General features: G+C 39.1%; 1 protein-coding gene across 1 annotated transcript; it reads left to right on the plus strand.

Annotated features, from left to right (window-relative positions):
* The first annotated feature begins 1,035 nt into the window (after window positions 1–1,035).
* On the plus strand, window positions 1,036–17,581 carry LOC135587095 (zinc protease PQQL-like). Its single transcript, XM_065078084.1, has 21 exons — window positions 1,036–1,519; window positions 1,901–2,147; window positions 2,228–2,353; window positions 3,941–4,078; window positions 4,183–4,320; window positions 4,485–4,742; window positions 4,870–5,007; window positions 6,800–6,869; window positions 10,776–10,989; window positions 11,895–12,000; window positions 12,832–13,065; window positions 13,640–13,804; window positions 13,889–14,038; window positions 14,120–14,211; window positions 14,380–14,461; window positions 14,552–14,635; window positions 14,734–14,850; window positions 14,954–15,064; window positions 15,137–15,217; window positions 16,365–16,559; window positions 17,077–17,581. The coding sequence occupies exons 1-21, from the start codon at window positions 1,305–1,307 to the stop codon at window positions 17,152–17,154; spliced, it is 3,039 nt and encodes a 1,012-aa protein (XP_064934156.1). The 5' UTR covers window positions 1,036–1,304; the 3' UTR covers window positions 17,155–17,581.
* Window positions 17,582–17,887: the final 306 nt, after the last annotated feature.

The following is a 17,887-nucleotide window of genomic DNA, read 5'->3' on the forward strand; positions in this document are numbered from 1 at the left end:
CTCGCCCTCATCGACTCCCGTTCACGGAATTCGATGCAATCGGCGCCCTCATCCCTCTCATTCTGCCTCCTCATGGGCACCACGATAGCCACCTCGAAGCCGATCGAGTCCCCGTGCTCGAGATTCTGGAGAGGCGATCGGAGGCTGAGCCGACGGCGCCGAAAGCGAATTCCGAAAGGAGGACGGGGAGAAAGACGGGCACACGAGAAGGGAAACGGGGAGGGATCGAGATTTAAGACTGGAGGAGCCCTTGGCCCTGAGGCGGCCCTCCTCTTTCCAGCTTTCCGGTGCTTCGTCTTCTCGAGGAATCCCAAGTCGGTGAGGGACACGACCGTTGACGTCGGTTGAGGGCTTATATGTACTCCACGTGGGGCTCGTGCTACGACCGGACTCCGAAACATCGCACGTCACGGGCTGAATCACTCACTACCATTTTCATGGATGACCTGGACGATTCTGGAATCTGACACTGGGGCATCCGAGTTGACATCACCCCTGGAATATTATCGAGCGTAACACGTGCAAGTACGCGATAAGCCGGCGAGGCATATAAGATTACTAACACGAAATAAAGAGGTCGAGATCGATTTCAAGCACGCATCTCAACGTCATCTTACACGCCCAATTGCATCACACCGATGAAAACATGTCAAAGGATTCACAACAGAAATATAATATGTAAGAAGAAAAAAGCAAAATTGAATACTACCGACAGCAAATGTCACGTCGTTATGACATCACTTTTCCTAAATAAATCCTAAACCATGAAATGGTCAATCCACTTTAAAGCCCACATGTAATACAAATTTATACGAGTACTTTGAGGACAGCGAAGTAAGTTTCCACACGTCTCCCTAAGTTTGTCTGGGCCCCGCGTGCGGGCTTGTCAGAGAGAGCCACGTCGGAGGGCGTAGGATGAGGTCGGAACGCTGCGTAAGTTTATCTGGAGTCTATGATGGTACACCGAGGGGGTAGGTTTTCGGGGACACGGAACCCGCACTCTTCCACAAACAAGGAAGTCGAGACCGAGAAATCAAAGAGAAAGATAGGAATCGGGAGGGCTACACGTGAGCGGGGCCCGTCCATCGACAGAAGCAGCCGTCGCCCGTCACCGTCAGATCCAAGGGGAGTATCGCAAACCCCCGATCCGAAGAATAGCAGGTGGAGACGAGAGAAGGGTCGGCGGCCGCAGTAGCGAGCGAATCCCGCGCATCGGTTCCTCGGTGGCCATTGTTGCCTCTTGGGAGGGAGGAGCGGCTGCGCCGAGATCAGGGGACGGCGGGGGACGGAGGAACCGAGACGCGATGGATCTGCTCCCCGCGGAGGGTCCCTCGTCGATGGGGGCCCGGCGGCAGGGGTTCCGCTCGCTGAAGCTGGCCACCGTCGCCATGGACGAGCCCCTCGCCGAGAAGCCCGTCGGCGTCGACTACGGCGTCCTCGACAACGGCCTTACCTACTATGTCCGCTGCAACCCCAAGCCCCGAATGCGCGCCGCCCTCGCCCTTGCCGTCAAGGTCGGGTGAGTCCGATCCCGACCCGGTTCTTCTTGAGTGATTGATTGATGACGCCTCCACGTTCAAAATCGCGATCGTTCCACGCATGCTTTCTATTTTTTCGCATCTACTTAAGAAATTAGCCATCGTTCTTGGCTCCTTTTATTTGGTGCCAATGGGAAGTGAATCTCGTAGAATTTCTGGTGAGACGAAACCAAAAGCAGGTAGACACTGTTTTATTGAGCATATGGTGGGGAATGCCTATGTGTGTAATTTCTTGTGCTTGCTGGAACAAAATATTCGATCCTGGTGATTTATATTTTTTGATATTTTTCTTTCAATTTCATTTTTTAAACATTTCTTGCTGGATTTATTGAAATTTTTGTTCTTGTTGGACATTATAACAGCTCAGTTCTTGAAGATGAGGACGAACGTGGTGTCGCTCACATAGTTGAACACCTTGCTTTCAGTGCGACCAAGAAATATAATAATCATGATATTGTTAAGTTTCTAGAAAGCATTGGGGCTGAATTTGGTGCTTGCCAGAATGCTTTGACATCTTCAGATGAAACCATATATGAATTGCTTGTTCCAGTGGATAAACCAGACCTTCTATCACAGGCAATATCAGTTTTGGCAGAATTCAGTTCTGAGGTTGGACCTTATACTTCTTTAGTTTTAACCATAGTTTGCTCAACTGTCTTTCATTATTAAGAATATTTAAATTTTCTTAGGTTCGGGTTTCTTCAGAGGACCTAGAAAAAGAGCGTGGTGCTGTTCTGGAGGAATACAGAGGAGGGCGTAATGCTGCAGGCAGGATGCAGGACGCACATTGGGTGTTAATGTTTCAAGGTTCAAAGGTACACCTGGTTTTTTCTTAATTTGTTGGTTCTCAAAAAATGGACCGATCAAATAAACTTTGTTTACATCCAGCTATAAATTATATTAGTTTCTCATTTGTTGTTTTTTTTCCTTATTCTGTTCATGTTTTTTTTTTTTTTTTTTTTTTTTCCTTTTTTGTTTTCTCATGATAAGCTGAAAGTAATGTTATTTAACAAGTTCCATCTTTGATTAGCTGGGAAAGGTAGAAAATGTAATGCTTTTACTCAAGGTTTGACTTGCCGGTCCAAGTCAATGTGCCGGCCAACTGGCGACACGGCATGTGTTGCTTTGTACCGGTGGTACCGACACATGGTACGTCGATGCATACTGATGTTTCGACGAGGAAGAAAAAGAGGTTGAAGAGGAAGGTCTGGTGGAGGAACAGAGGAGGAAGAAGGAAGAAGAAGAAGAAAGAAAAGGAGGAGAAAAAGTGCAGCGATACCTGGGAAGCAGTGGCAGCGTTGAAGGGAAGTAGTAGTATCACAGCGGTGAAGAGGTGGTGTCGTTGCAGCATTGCAATGGCGAAGCGGCGAAGAGGCAGCATCGTTGCAGCATCGCAGCAGCGAAGAGGCAGTGTCGCTGCAGCATCACAGTGGCGAAGCAATGAAGAGGCAGCGCCGTTGCAGCATTGCAGTGGTAAATCAGTGAAGAGGTAGTGTTGCTGCAACGGCAAAGAGGCAGTGCTGCGGCTTTGTACGCGAGAAGAGCCCTGATATGTTCTTTTTAACGCTGAAATGGACTGGGGTCCACCACTTTTTGATTTTTTATTATTTTAGTGAAGACTGCCTGAATTGGGGTGATCCGTGTATCGGTCCACGCTTGGACTGGTATGTACCACCAAAATCATACCGTTTCGGGCGGTACAGCAATCCCTGTATGGCAACACGAGGTGAGACAATTATTAGATGTAGCCTTGATAGAGGTTCACATGAGGGGATCCATCTATAATGGTATGGCAACACGAGGTGAGACAATTATTGATAGTGGTGTGTAGAGAGGCCTAATAAGACTTTACGAGAAATTATATATAAAAAATTAATTTTTTTTATTTAACAAGGGTTATTGTTTTATACATAACTCAATGTTGGAAAAAAGACATGTAGTCAACCCTAAATAATTAGGACATTAGATCTTGTCATTGTTGTATCAAGCCTCAATTTTACTGAATGCTGTCAGTTTTCTTGATGAGTTGTGTACATATATGTGAATGCAAAAGTCCACCAAAGAAGTTCAAAAATTTATGACAATCACTAGTTTTTTCTTTTCTTTCTTAAGTTTGGCCAATTAGCATAAATAAAGAGGTACAAAGGAGGGATTATTATGTCTTGACTGATTTCCAGGATATCAATGGTTGTCCAAGTTTGGTCCATGTTCACAGGACTAATGCTTATATCAGCAACATATGTCCATGCACAAACTGCTGCTATTAGCCCAGATATTAGAATATAAAATAAATTATATCTAGATTTATGATCTTTCGGAAAATTAAATTTAGTTGGAAAGTTATGATCTTTTGGAAAATTAAATTTAAATGTAAGGTAATTGTGGGTATGCTATTCTTGCAGTATGCAGAACGTCTCCCGATTGGCTTGGAAAAAGTGATTCGAACAGTTACTCCTGAAACTGTTAAGCAATTTTATCAGAAATGGTACCATTTAGGCAATATGGCTGTTGTTGCTGTGGGGGATTTCGCTGATTCACAGGTTCGATCTCTTAGATTCACAGATTTTCACAACATTTTCAATTGTTGCTATTGTTCTCATTATGTTTTCCTTATCACAATTTTAATTTTTTGTTAATTCTGTAGAGTGTTGTTGAGTTGATAAAGAGTCACTTTGGGCAAAAAAATTCCAACTGCATTCCTCCACCAGTCATACCAGATTTTCCTGTGCCATCACATAAAGAACCTCGGTACTCCTGCTTTGTTGAGTCTGAAGCTGCTGGAGTAAGCACCTTTAGATAACTCTTCTATCTTTTAGGTGATGTGCATGCGTGTCAGCATGCACATATGCCCTTCAACAATAACAACAATATTGTTATCCACATCAGCAGAAAATTTATATGTATAAATTTTACTTATTTCTTGTCTCTTTATTTCGATAAAAACAGTCCGCGGTAATGGTCAGCTGCAAGATACCAGTGGACGAGATGAGAACTGTGAAGGATTACAGGGATTCACTTGCAGAGGCGATGTTCCATTGTGCGTTAAACCAGAGGTTTTTTAAAATATCCCGCAGGACGGATCCACCATACTTCTCTTGCTCCTCAGCTGCAGATGCTCTTGTCCGTCCTGTGAAGGCTTACATCATGACCTCCAGCTGCAGAGAAAGGGGGACAATTGAGGCTCTTGAGGCAATGCTAACTGAGGTAGATTTGACACCATGAGATTATATTTTCACATGTTGGCTTGTGCGATTCTTTTGCTAAATTTGACATCTTATATATTAAGGTGTTTATTTATTTTTCAGCACCTTTCTGACAACTTCTTTACCAGGTTGCTAGGGTTCGTCTTCATGGTTTTTCTGAGCGTGAAATATCCATTGTACGTGCTTTGATGATGTCTGAAATTGAATCTGCATATTTAGAGAGGGAACAAATGCAATCAACAAGTCTGCGAGATGAGTATTTGCAAGTAATTCCATATCACTATCTTGACATACTTTTCTATGCCATCCACTTCCTTTCAATGGGGTTAAATTATACATCTATACTTTTCTGACATTAAAGAAATTTGAGATTTATGGAATATATCCTGTGAAGATGATGTAACAGTGATCCTTGTAGATCTTACCAACAGTGATTTACCTTTAGATATCTAAGCAGGTGCTTTCAAACAGCATCCTGGCTGATGAATGAGAGTCAGCAGTTAGATAGGACTAAAAGGCTGTTTCACAGAAAGATGAGACAAATATATTACATTACAACCACAAATAAAAAAGAGAAAGAAGGTACTGCTGTTTTATTTTCCAGCAGAATAAAGGATGAGGAGAGAGAGAATAATAGAAAAAGAAGAGAAATGAGAGGAGCTCGATGGCCAAAAGGAAATGATGTTCCTAATTCAATATGAAATACAACGAACCAGGTTGAATACCTACCTCTTTTATTGTTGACTCCAAGTATTGGAGAGTTGAAACATTAATTGTTTGTATGTTTACTAGGTCTCTTAAAACAGGAAATGAATAATTTGGTGAAAGACAACCTAAACTAGACCTAATTAATCTGGATTAGTTCTGGAGTAGAATCAGTCCAAAATGGACTAAACTGGATTGGGTTATTACAAACTAAGTTTTTATGACAATACTGCAAAATACCAAAAAAAAAAAATGAGGCTTAAACTATGACGTGATCTAAATCTTAATCACATCAAATTAGGTTCAATAACAATAAATCTAGTTTTTATCCTTCTAATGAGCCTTCAAAGATAATAGACTTAGGGTTGCATTGATCTTTCTCTCTCTCTCTCTCTCTCTCCCTCCCTCCCTCCCTCCCTCCCTCTGTGCTACCCCTCTACATATCAACTTTCTTATCAACTTTGCCTCATGTGACAGTTTAACTCATCACATTGGTTTAGGCATTCAATTACTACAACGGACATGCATATGTTTTTTGATGCAAAGGAACAAGGTTGCGGGCTTCTTTCATTAACGACGTGAAATAAGTTCTAACATCTTAGACGTTTGCATATCCAATTCAATGATATATTTTTTGCATCTTTTCTAATGACATCTTATACAAGGCTTTTCATTATGAATAAACTTGCTTATCATTTACAATTTTGCACATTGTCTTGTATTGCATGTTCTCATCATAAGTTGCATGTATGGTGAATTGGGGGAAGGCCTGTGCATAGTGGAGCGTTTGCTGCATTGCAACCAACAAGTTTCTGGGTTAAGGGCAGTAACATTGTTTACATCTGATTCCCTAGACCCCACGAGGGCATGAGTGTCGTGTTATGTTTTTATTCATGTATTTTTTTGCAGTTTTCTGAGTGCATTATTTGGATACTAAATGTTTAGGTAGGTGGACCATAAACTAAAGCCATGTCCAGGTAAACTTGTACATTATTTTTTTGAACTATAGCTAGTTATTTGTTTATTTCATTTCTTCATTTGTTCAACTTTACCCATTAGTGAAACGTTTAAGATTTCCTTCACAAGCAAGTATTTTATTCGCATTAAGAACACCATAATGCCCCCACTCGGACCTGATTATTCCATTGTTAAAAGTTCAGCTGCAATCTGTCATGAAATGAAGCTGATATTCTTGGTATGTAGGTCTCACAGATGTTGAATGCATATCGGTATAATTGCTTTTCTTTGTTGCTGGTTTAAAAGTTGTTTTTCTTTCACTACCAGTTATTGTTTACTGAACTTTTTGCTATATTGAAAAGCATCTAACTGTTACTACTCCTGTGAAAATTGCAGCATTTTTTTCGCAAGGAGCCTGTTGTTGGTGTTGAATATGAAGCACAACTACAGAAAACTCTTCTGCCACGTGAGTTAATACAACATATTTAAATATGTTTCTATATCTTGACTTGTTATACTTGCAGATGTTCTTGACAAGCACAACACAGTTTTGTGTTTCTTTGACATCTTGGACTTGCTTATATTATTTACATTAGTGTAATGACATCTAAATCATCTTTGCCAATTGAAACTAGATGTTGAGGGGTCGTGTGAATTAGTATATATTGTTATTCTTGATTGCTATCCCACAATTGTGCAGACGAATGTGGGATGTGTTAAAAATAAATATTTTGATTGGTAACTTATATTTTATATCATGACATGGCTTCATGGTTCTGAATGTTTCATGATATGATATGACAGAGAGACAACAAAGAACATAGAAAGCCAGAAATCATTTAGAACATATGCACACACTTGAATTGTAGGTAGTAATTTCAATAGGCGCTCGGGCGCTCGCCCAGGCGCTTGAGCGAGGTGAGGCGAGGCCCGAGCACCTTGCTTCATGTCCATGTGCCTCGCTTCAAAAAGGCGCCACCTAGGCGCTCGCCCGAGCCCAGGCGTCGGGCGCTTTGGGCGCGTGCCCGAGTTAAACCAGGCGACCGAACTAGTGTTTTACGTTTGGATCGATATCATCCTCCCAACATCCCTCTCGTGACTTCCCCAACCCTAACCTTGCTCATTGCTGCCGCTGCCACTATCGCCGCTTGCTACTCTTGCTGCTCCTGCTCATCGCTCCCGCTACTCGCTACTTCCTCTGCTACTACTACCGTTGCCACTATCATCGCTCGCCGCTCCTGCTCCCGCTGTCACTGCCGCTATCTTTGTCGCTGCTACTATCACTGCTATCTTTGTCGCTGCCACTATCACCGCTCGTCGCTCCCGTTCCCGTTGCTCCCGCTCCCGCTGCCACTGTCATTGCGCGTCGCTCCTGCTCCCGCTCCCGCTGCTACCGCTGTCGCTACCATTGTTGCAGCTCACCTCTCTCGCTCTCGCTCCCGCTCCCACTGCTTGTTGCTACCTCTTCTCACATCGACTCGATAGTATACTATTAACAGTATATTGTTAACTGTATACTAGTAACAATATTTTTTTTATTTATTAGTTAATAATATATTATTTTTATTTTAATACTGATAATTTTTATTTATTTGAAATTATTGTTATTGTTTTGAATTCTGAGTTTTTTTTGTTAATGTGACATTGTGATTTTGTAAGATTTTTTTTAATTTAATATCATATTTTTATTTAAATAATTATATTTATTAATTATATTATATATTTTTATATTTTAGCATCTCGCTTCGCTCGGTCGAGCGTCGAGCGCCTAGTGCCTCGGGCGTTTTTGGACCTTGGCACCTAGCGCTTTTTAAATCACTGATTGTAGGTTCCGGAGATGTCTTGTTAGGTAAATCCTTTATTAGCTTGCATCAGAGTTTACTGCATTTAGTTTAGTATCATTGGATATTATATATTTTTGTACAACTGCTCTCTTTTTGGTGTTAGATGGCATTTGATGCTTTATGTCTTATGAACCTGAGTGAAGATAAACATATATAAAATGTTTGTTACTAAAATAAAAATATTGAGATGGATGTGGAGTTGTTAGGAAAAATAAGAAAGGATATATAAAATGAGGAAGAAATATTTAAGATAGTATGGGTATGTTCCGAAACCTATTGATGTAACAGTTAGAAGATGAGAAATAATTATTATTAGTGATACAAGGAGAGTTAGAGAGATCTAAAAGGGACTTTATTAGAAACTGTAAATAAAGATTTAAATACTCTTAATTCAATTCAATATATGACTTTTTATAAGCTTCAATGGCAACAAAAGATTCAATGGCGAGAAAGGATCTACGTAGCCATCCCAAATAGGTGGAACATTACTTGGTGTTGTATGTTGTGGTAAGGGTTCAGAATTTGTATTTTCCAATAATTGGCACCAATTATTGGTGCATGTAAGTTGGAATGAGTGAAGCTTCTCATGAGTTGCATGTAAGTTGGTTTTAACAACTTTACGAGAATCAAAACTTTTTGTAGATATTTGTCATGAATCTTAATAAATCAAACATGCTTCTGTGCACCTTCTAATGTTGCTTTTTTTTTTCTTGTAAAAAAATCTGCATTAAATTGATTAAAGTTCATACAACCCAAAGGAGGTATCACACTTCTCAAAAAGGAAGCAAAATGAGGTGACTAAATTGTGTGCGGAGGTATTGAGGTCTCTGTTGATGTGTGTCCATTGTGTAACCTCAACTGTCTTAGCATAGTAGAAAATGTCATTCAGAAGGATTTTAAGTGCCATAGGATGCTGGGGTTAGAGAGCATGTTGATGAGGCTTTTGGAATCATTGAAAATTTTGATTCTTGTCAGATTCAGTTGCTGTGTAGCCTTGAGCCCCTCAAGGACAGCGAGCCCCTTTGCTTGTAGGGGAGAAGGAGGGTGTCTGCTGCATCTTGCCAGATTCTGATTGTTCCTTTTATCAGTTAAAATGAAACCAGAACCTGCAAAAATGGAAGAAGGATTGAATGAGCCATCACATAATAGATTAAAAAGACGATCTTGGGGGTGATTAGTGGCTGAGTTATCTTGGGTAAGGTTCCCTCTGGACTCCTCAGAACGGGTGATGGAGACAAGGCCATCATTGGTGAGAACAGCAGCTTTACACCATGTGGAGCCAATTTGGCAGTGACTAATGTTCCAATTGACAGCACAAATTAAGGAACAACTTTTTGTTGGTTTGGTTATAGGTCAACTTGGGACCTGATCTGGGTTGAACACCTCTAAGCTTAACCTATCCTGATCATTTCACCAACTGCACAACTTTAACTTGAGCACATCCTTTATGACGTTTGGTTGGATCAGTCAGGTGCTATCGGTTACTTGCAAAGCCAAGAAGCCCTTTCCTTTAGAGACAGATGGAGAGAGATACAGAGATAGCATTGAGAAGGAGTGAGTTGATACCAGATAAGGTTGAAAAGGAGACATGGCAACAACCTCGTATCGTAATTTCTTGTGGCACCACTTTCCACAGGAGACATCATTACATTTTCTAAGGAGCAAGACATAGCCTCCTGGGTGCTTGTGCATAGAGCTACTTAGGTTTTTCCTGTCACCTTCTTATTGTATTTACCATACATTATATTGGTTTGTGTTTGCAGTGGGAGTTCAGGACTTGAGCCCTAGCCTAATACATGACAACTGAGAATTACTGAAATCGAACCCAACTGGATGTTGATACAGAAACCTGTCCTAGATTATCCAAAGTTCAATGTAGCCATAAAGGTCTTGGGTTGTCCTGCCTTAGTTGCAGGTTGCAACACTACTTAAATAGCTGATTGATATATCCTGTTCACTAACATACAATGAGAAAAGCCTGTTCATTATTTTTGTTTTGTGATGTTCTTTTTGTGGAACAAGGACGTGCATGTGTCCATGATTTTCGTGAACTCGAAGGAGCATTAAATAGTAAGTGATGTTCCTTAAAGTGTGTTTGACAGTTACAACTTTGTTTTATGCATCTTTATTTATCCGAGATTTATGTAATTAATAATGCTAACAGAGGTGAATTTTTGGAGAATTGTCATACTTCTTGTCTAACCACAGAGAGGTTGCATTTCATAGTAGTATGCTGAGCAAATAATTTGAGGATACAATCAAATATAAAGAAATTCGTTATGCCTTGTAACTGCCAAATCTCAGCTATGCTGATTTGTTGGAAATGTATTACTTTGATCCTAGGGAATCACTTTTATTGTGGTATCTATTATCTAATACATCTTGCATTCATTTATATTTTAGTTGCATCTTCTACTTACTGCTTTATGCATAATGAAACCATCTCTCTCTTTCTCTTTAAACTTAGTTTCCTGATTCTTTTGTAAATCCTGATCTTGATATCCAAACTTTGCATAAATATATTTCAGACATCTCTCCAGCTGAGGTATCAAAGTTTGCTGCAAACTTTTGTACAACATGCAGCTGTGTCATAAAAATAGTTGAACCTCGAGCTGGTGCTACATTGGATGATCTGAGAGCTGCTGTATTGAAAATTAGCACTCTGGAGGAGGAAAGAAGAATTTCCCCGTGGGATGATGAACATGTTCCTGAAGAAATTGTTACTGACAAGCCCATTCCAGGGTAGGCATTTGCTGCATGTCATACAACTTACAATTGTAACCTAGTTTCCTCAGCATTCCTGCTTTCTTTCTTAAGTTGCCATTTAATAATGACTGTTCACTGTTTAGGAACATGCTAGGATTGTCAAGAAATGCTAGTGTTCCAGAATTGTCTGGAAGTTCTGGGGTTCTACTTGGACCAACTTTCTAGTGCTTGATGTTCAGGAGTCCTAAATAATGACAATCTTGTGTTTTAATTAGACTTGTCGAAGGTTCTGAATCTAGACGTGACCTGGATTAAAACATAGATTTGTTGTTCTGGCCTCTGTTTTTGGATATTTCTGCTCTGTGTTGCTTCTGTTTGTCAGTAAAGTTTGTGCCAAATTCGGTAGATTTATTTAGCATACTTTTAAAGTAAATCGCTAGGTAAATTCGAAGTTATTTATGAAAACAACTGTATTTGAAATGAAATCCTGCTGATATATCTCTGCATTTTGGACCTTTAAATTCAGTTCCATTTTGGCATGAATTCTCTGGTCTACTTCCCTCTTCTATTCCTGAATAATTATTACTGTAGGTAATCATTAAAGCAATCGTAGAATTTGATCCTTTGTATGTGTGGCTCGTTGTGCAGTACGTTAATGTTTGCCACAGATTTAATTGATTATCAATTGCATGACATGGATCTTGTAATGTCCTTGCAGTTACATGCTATTTGGATGTTTATGTTGCAAAGTCACATATTAAATATCAAGTTTCTCTCTACATGTCTTGTCTAGTCCTATCTTGATTGAGAAAGCAACCTTGACAGTCTGAATCATCTGTTTATCTATCATAATCTGGCCTTAGGCTAACCTCTACCAATATTGTTAGTTTCACTTTCATTGGAATGTTACAGATATGTTTTTCATTTTCCTTTTCCACCAGGAGCATCATAAATCAGATAGATTTCTCACCTATTGGTGTCACTGAGTTACTTCTATCTAATGGAATGAAGGTCTGCTATAAGTGTACTGATTTTCTTGATGATCAGGTAATGATAGAGTGATGTACTCAACAATTTTCTTTCTAATTCATGTGTTTTCTAGTTTAATAAATGCCTTTCTTAGGCATAGATCTGGCCATTGTGTTCTCCAATGTGGTTTTTAAGCAAAAGCAGTAGTAAGCAATGTACTCGTAGGGATATGTATGCAGATGAAAATTATCATTTTTTTTAATTTTATTTAAAACCTTTTTCTGTTGGCTGCATGTCACATGTTATTTAGATCATGCTTATTGTAGTTTATGTTACTTAGATTATGCTCTTGGCACGAGTGCAATATAAATTGTGGGCATGGTATAATCTTCTTTTGCAAGGTAACCCAACACAAGATGGTAATAGGCCTTTTGTGTTTCGTCAGTTCTTATAATTAAAATATTTTAGTGGCACTTCGGCTTTCCACTAGAAAGCTCATGAGTTTTACCAGTAATTTCTTCAGTTTTTGTAATTAAAACATTTTTATGTATTTAGGTTTACACTTTTGTGTTTTGTCTGTTATACACAATTTTCCTTCCAAGTACTAAAGCATGTCATTATCAGCAGAGGACTCTTGCATAATACAAGTACCCAAAAAAGAAGGGTTTTCATGAGTCTGGTTTGCAGTTGTATATCATTACATTCTGACTCATGGTCTGCCTGATATAAACAACTCAAGAGATATATGAATACCTTCTCAATACTTTAAGGTCCATGTATTGGCCATGCATTTAGTGTAGGATTTACATTGTTTATCTCTGATGCATAACTTCAAAATAATGTTCCATAAGGTTATTATCTTTCTTCCTGCCCTTGCTTAACTCTCCCTTCTCATATACTTTTAAGCAGGTAATTTTTACTGGTTTTGCATATGGTGGTTTGTCTGAATTGCCAGAAGCCGAGTATATATCTTGTTCAATGGGATCAACCATTTCTGGAGAAATTGGAATTTTTGGATATAAACCTTCTATGCTAATGGATATGCTTGCTGGTAAGAGAGCTGAAGTCAGTACAAAAGTTGGAGCTTATATGAGAACCTTTTCTGGCGATTGCTCACCTACTGATCTGGAAACTGCCTTGCAGGTTTTTCTCACTTGGGTATTTGTATTTTTTTTTTAACCACATGCATGCACACCGATTATACACGTGCCCACACACTCGGTTTTGGTGGATATCGATTTGGTTACATTGCATCACTGTCTTTATGCTCTAATGCTTAAGCAGGCATGCCAATTAGTGTTTTCTTGGAGTACCTGTATATTAAAAATTTTCATTACAAACCTTGTTGTTGATTGTTTTCCTCTGGGATAGAGGGGTGCTCTTTGGTATGATTGACATGATTCAACTTACAGCAATCCTTTTTTTTCTTCACTTTCAGCAAGATCTAACATCAGTCTTCATGCATATTAGACAATTTATTTTCTTCTTATAAGTAGTGATATTTGACATGGCGACACTATTGTGTCTAAGAACCAAGATCATCTAATTATCATGGACTAAACACAGTGATATATAGGGCATTGTTTATGTTAATGGCATGGTTGGATCATGCAGTACCAATAAATGTCACATTTCAAAGCACAGTTACATTCTTAGTGTCAGTTTTATTATCATGATTATAAATCTCATATGCTTATCCTATTTGCTACATGTGCAGCTTGTTTATCAGCTGTTCACTAGAAATGTTGCACCAGGGCATGAAGAAGTCAAAATAGTGATGCAAATGGCAGAAGAAGCAATTCGAGCACAAGAAAGGGACCCCTACACTGCATTTACCAATCGTGTGAGAGAAATCAACTACGGGAACTCATACTTTTTCCGGGTATGCAGGAGTGCTGTGTTTTTTCTACTATTTTCTTCATTTTTAAAATTTTTTACCATGGCCAGCAATTTCTTGTTCATGCAGCCAATCCGAATTAGTGAACTGAAAAAAGTGAATCCCATAAGAGCATGTGAATATTTCAACAACTGCTTTAAGGATCCATCTAGCTTTACTGTTGTCATTGTTGGAAATATTGATCCAGCTTCATCGCTTCCTTTAGTGCTGCAGTATTTGGTGAGAATTGCTTTGCTTTGAGCCAATTTCAGCTTGGAGCATTATTCTCTGTTTATGATCTGTTTCTGCTGATTTATACAGGGTGGAATACCAAGGCCTTCTGAGCCAGTTTTACAACTCAACCGTGATGACCTAAAAGGCCTGCCATTCAAATTTCCTGCCAGCATTGTCAGGTTGATACTCCAGTAGCTTCTGGTTCTGCATTTGATCTTTCCTCTTCCATGAGATGTCTGTGTTCAAGATTTTTCACATGTACCATTCCATTCTTTTGCATGTCAGCAGAGAGTCTATTAGGTACTAGGGTTTCTCTAACAGAATGTTCTTTTTTTTTTTAACTTAAGAGAGATAGTCCGCAGTCCTATGGTGGAAGCTCAGTGCTCTGTCCAGCTGGCCTTTCCAGTGGTGTTAAAAAGTACATCAATGGTAAGAAATGTGCAAGTCCTGTGATTATATATTTGTGTCAACACTTAGATCAACTAGACACTCTTATTGTTTTTCTTTTTAAACTGGAAGATGGAAGAGATTCACTATGTTGGATTCCTGAGTAAACTTCTGGAGACAAGGATTATGCAAGTTCTTCGGTTCAAACATGGGCAGGTTTTTAATCTTAAATTAACACTCTTCTATTTGATCTTTAAGTGATCTTGTATTCGTGGTGAAGAAGTTTGATCTTATTTACTCTTTGGATGCTTCAGATATACTCTGTGAGTGTTTCCGTTTTTTTGGGTGGTAATAAACCTTCAAGAACTGGAGATGTCCGAGGTGATATTAGTGTATATTTTTCGTGTGATCCAGACATCTCATCCAGGCTTGTAGGTTTTTTTATTTCTCTCTTGATACCATATTATTTTGTATGTGTATGTTCTTGCAGGAGCTTCCATGTGAACTGTTTAACCTCTAGGACACTTTGTTCAGGTTGACCTTGCATTAGAGGAGATTTTATATCTACAAGATCATGGCCCATCGGACCAAGATGTATCAACTGTCTTAGAAATTGAACAGCGAGCCCACGAAAATGGATTGCAGGTTGGTTTATAACTTTATTCTAGATCAATATGTAGTTATCATTACAGCATTAACACTTTGGAGCCCTTCCAGGAAAACTATTACTGGCTAGATCGAATTCTGCGCAGCTACCAATCAAGAGCTTATTTTGGAGATGTCAGTGACTCATTTAAGGTAGACAATGTTGTTTTAAGTGCTGCACCAGCATTTGATGCATTAGTTGTCAGTTGTTTCTGGCTTGAGTAGATATAAGCAAGGTCTGCAATACCCAATGATACCGCTCATACCGGGTGGCACGTATCGGTCCATCAGTAGACCGGTACACGGACCACACACTATCGAGCGGTACCATCGATTGAGGCGTTATCGTCGCCGATTGAGGCGTTGTCATCAACGGTGACCAAGGGAGAAGAAAGAAGAGGGAGAAGGCGAAGAAATAAATAGAAAAAAAGGGAGAACTTGGAGATCGTTGCTCTCCTCCTCGTCTGTCGGCGACTTCTCATCCGCCCGCGGGAGAAGAGGTATCGGTGTCGCGGGGCGGAGAAAGGCGAAGATTTTTTTTTTTATTCTCTTCTTAGGCGACGTCTCCTACAAATTTTTTTTTTATCTGCGACGTCGCCGAGGCGACGTACCGTACTGTACCATACCGTACCGAATAAGTCTCGAAATTTTGGTACGGTACAAAATTTCAATCCTTGGATATAAGTTTTGATATCTAAAATTGTAGGATTTTTCTTTTGAGGATAGCTACAATCTGAATTTCAAAATTGTGTTTCATTCTGAAACATCTAAATTTTTACAGAGATATTTATGGGTTAAAATTTCTCAGGATTTTAGTAATTATTTGCTTCTCTCCATTTGTTTTTTTGATGCATTTTTTTTTCCCACATACCTTTATTATGTTCTTCAGCTATAGCAGATCAGAAGCTGCAAGAAACACTTCGTTTGTTATTGCATCCCATGGTTCCATGAATGTACATCTGACTTCCTTTTATTGACATTGCAGCACAACAACAAACCATCTAATTTTCATGAATGAAAATATTTCTTTACTCTTTTCTAGTAATCCCACACATGTTAACGGTATCAAGAAAGAAACTTACAACTACATTTTCGTTTAACATTGTGTCCATTTTCTGATTATTGTTGTTGGCTGATACTCTTTATAAATCAATTCATAAAACATGTCAATTTTCTCTGCCAGCGCTTTTTCTCTTTGAAGATTTTGTAGTTTGACATGCTTCTAGTTTTTTTTTCCTTTTACATTGATCTTGCAATGAAATGTTTCCTTTATGTTTTCTTTACATCTTTGTTTATGCAGATTCAAGATGAAGGACGGACTAAAGTTAGGAAAGACTTAACTCCATTGACCATGCAATTGGCATTACAAAGAATCTTGCCTTTTCCGTGTAAAAATCAATATACAGTTGTTATTCTTATGCCACAGATATCTCATCTGAGCTTCTTGAAGTCATTAATTCTATTAAGCTCCGACGGGTTTACAAGAAATGTAAAGGTTGGACATGTTTGCTCTTCCTACTTTGCAGAACATTTTTCTTTCTGTTTGCTCTTCCTTTCAGTATAATCGCCCTAAACAAACCCTTCAACATTCATGAGTTCAAGGTTGTATTTATTCTCATTCGGCATCATTGTTTAACTTTCTTGAGACATCTTAGTTAGAAATAAGTGAAAAGATAGGTAGAGAAATTTTACTCTGCTAGCTGCTACCGATAACTGTGTTGGCTAATTGTCACATTAGACATAAAAACAATCTCTCTATCCGATGCATGTTAAATTATGAATTAACATTCAAACTTGCAGCATATATGGGTTAAAATACTTTGAATGTCATGTCACTGTTGTATAATTATTAGGCATATTGTCTTTTTCCCCACTACACATGCAGTTGTTTTGCCCTCCATTTTCTTAGAGTCTAATTAGATGTATTTAAATAGAGGGTAGCATTTTATGATTGGTGATAGTTCCATTCATTTGGTGTCATTTATCAACGCAATCTGTGGAATATTTTGCAGATTTTGGTTGGTGCAGCAGGTGCAGTGGTTTTAGCAGTAAGCTTGTGGAGATATTCACGTAGTGCATTGAACTCATAAAAGACTCTACTTGGAGATCTGCGGATGATCGCTGGCCATAATGATGAGAACTGAATCCTTGTTTGGAGTGTTTAGAAGACTGTTAGCATTCAAAGGACTTAGAAGTTGGTGATTTGTGGATCCAACCAAACTGGATCCTGAATCACTCAATACTGAGGCGGCACGGCCCTCAACTCACTCTTGCTCAAGGTTCTGTCTCTTCATTACTTCTTGTGGATGCAGTTACATCCTGTATAAGCATATCATAATTTGTTGTTTCAATTTTGACAAAGCATTGAGGACTAGGCAGACGATGATATCTGGCTCATTCAGATTCATACTATTTCGATAACCCATAGTGTTGAAGAAATACATAATCGTGTATACTCGTTTTTATACCTTTTTCTGACTAGAGAATGGAATAAGAAAATTAGCTGCTTGACATGTATTTCCTGTGCCATGTTCTGCAGTGACTGTTGACCATGTGCCGCCTTTAAGATGCTTGTGATTAGAATTGGCATTGATCTGCAATTGTTGTAGAACAAGGTCTCAAGTACAAACCGATCATCACAGGTCCGGTCGTCGATACTAGATGATTTGTTTACAATTATTTTGCTATTTTTATTTTATTTAGTGATTTCTAGTGGAATATTGGAAGTGATGCCATATTTCCACTCATTTTGACGATTTGTCATTGAGAGCCTTATGAAGGATTTATGATGCAGCCCAACATGTTTGGATTGCCACTATAAGT

This window comes from Musa acuminata, chromosome BXJ1-8 (genome assembly GCF_036884655.1).
Source record: "Musa acuminata AAA Group cultivar baxijiao chromosome BXJ1-8, Cavendish_Baxijiao_AAA, whole genome shotgun sequence".
Classification (NCBI taxonomy): Eukaryota; Viridiplantae; Streptophyta; class Magnoliopsida; order Zingiberales; family Musaceae; genus Musa; species Musa acuminata.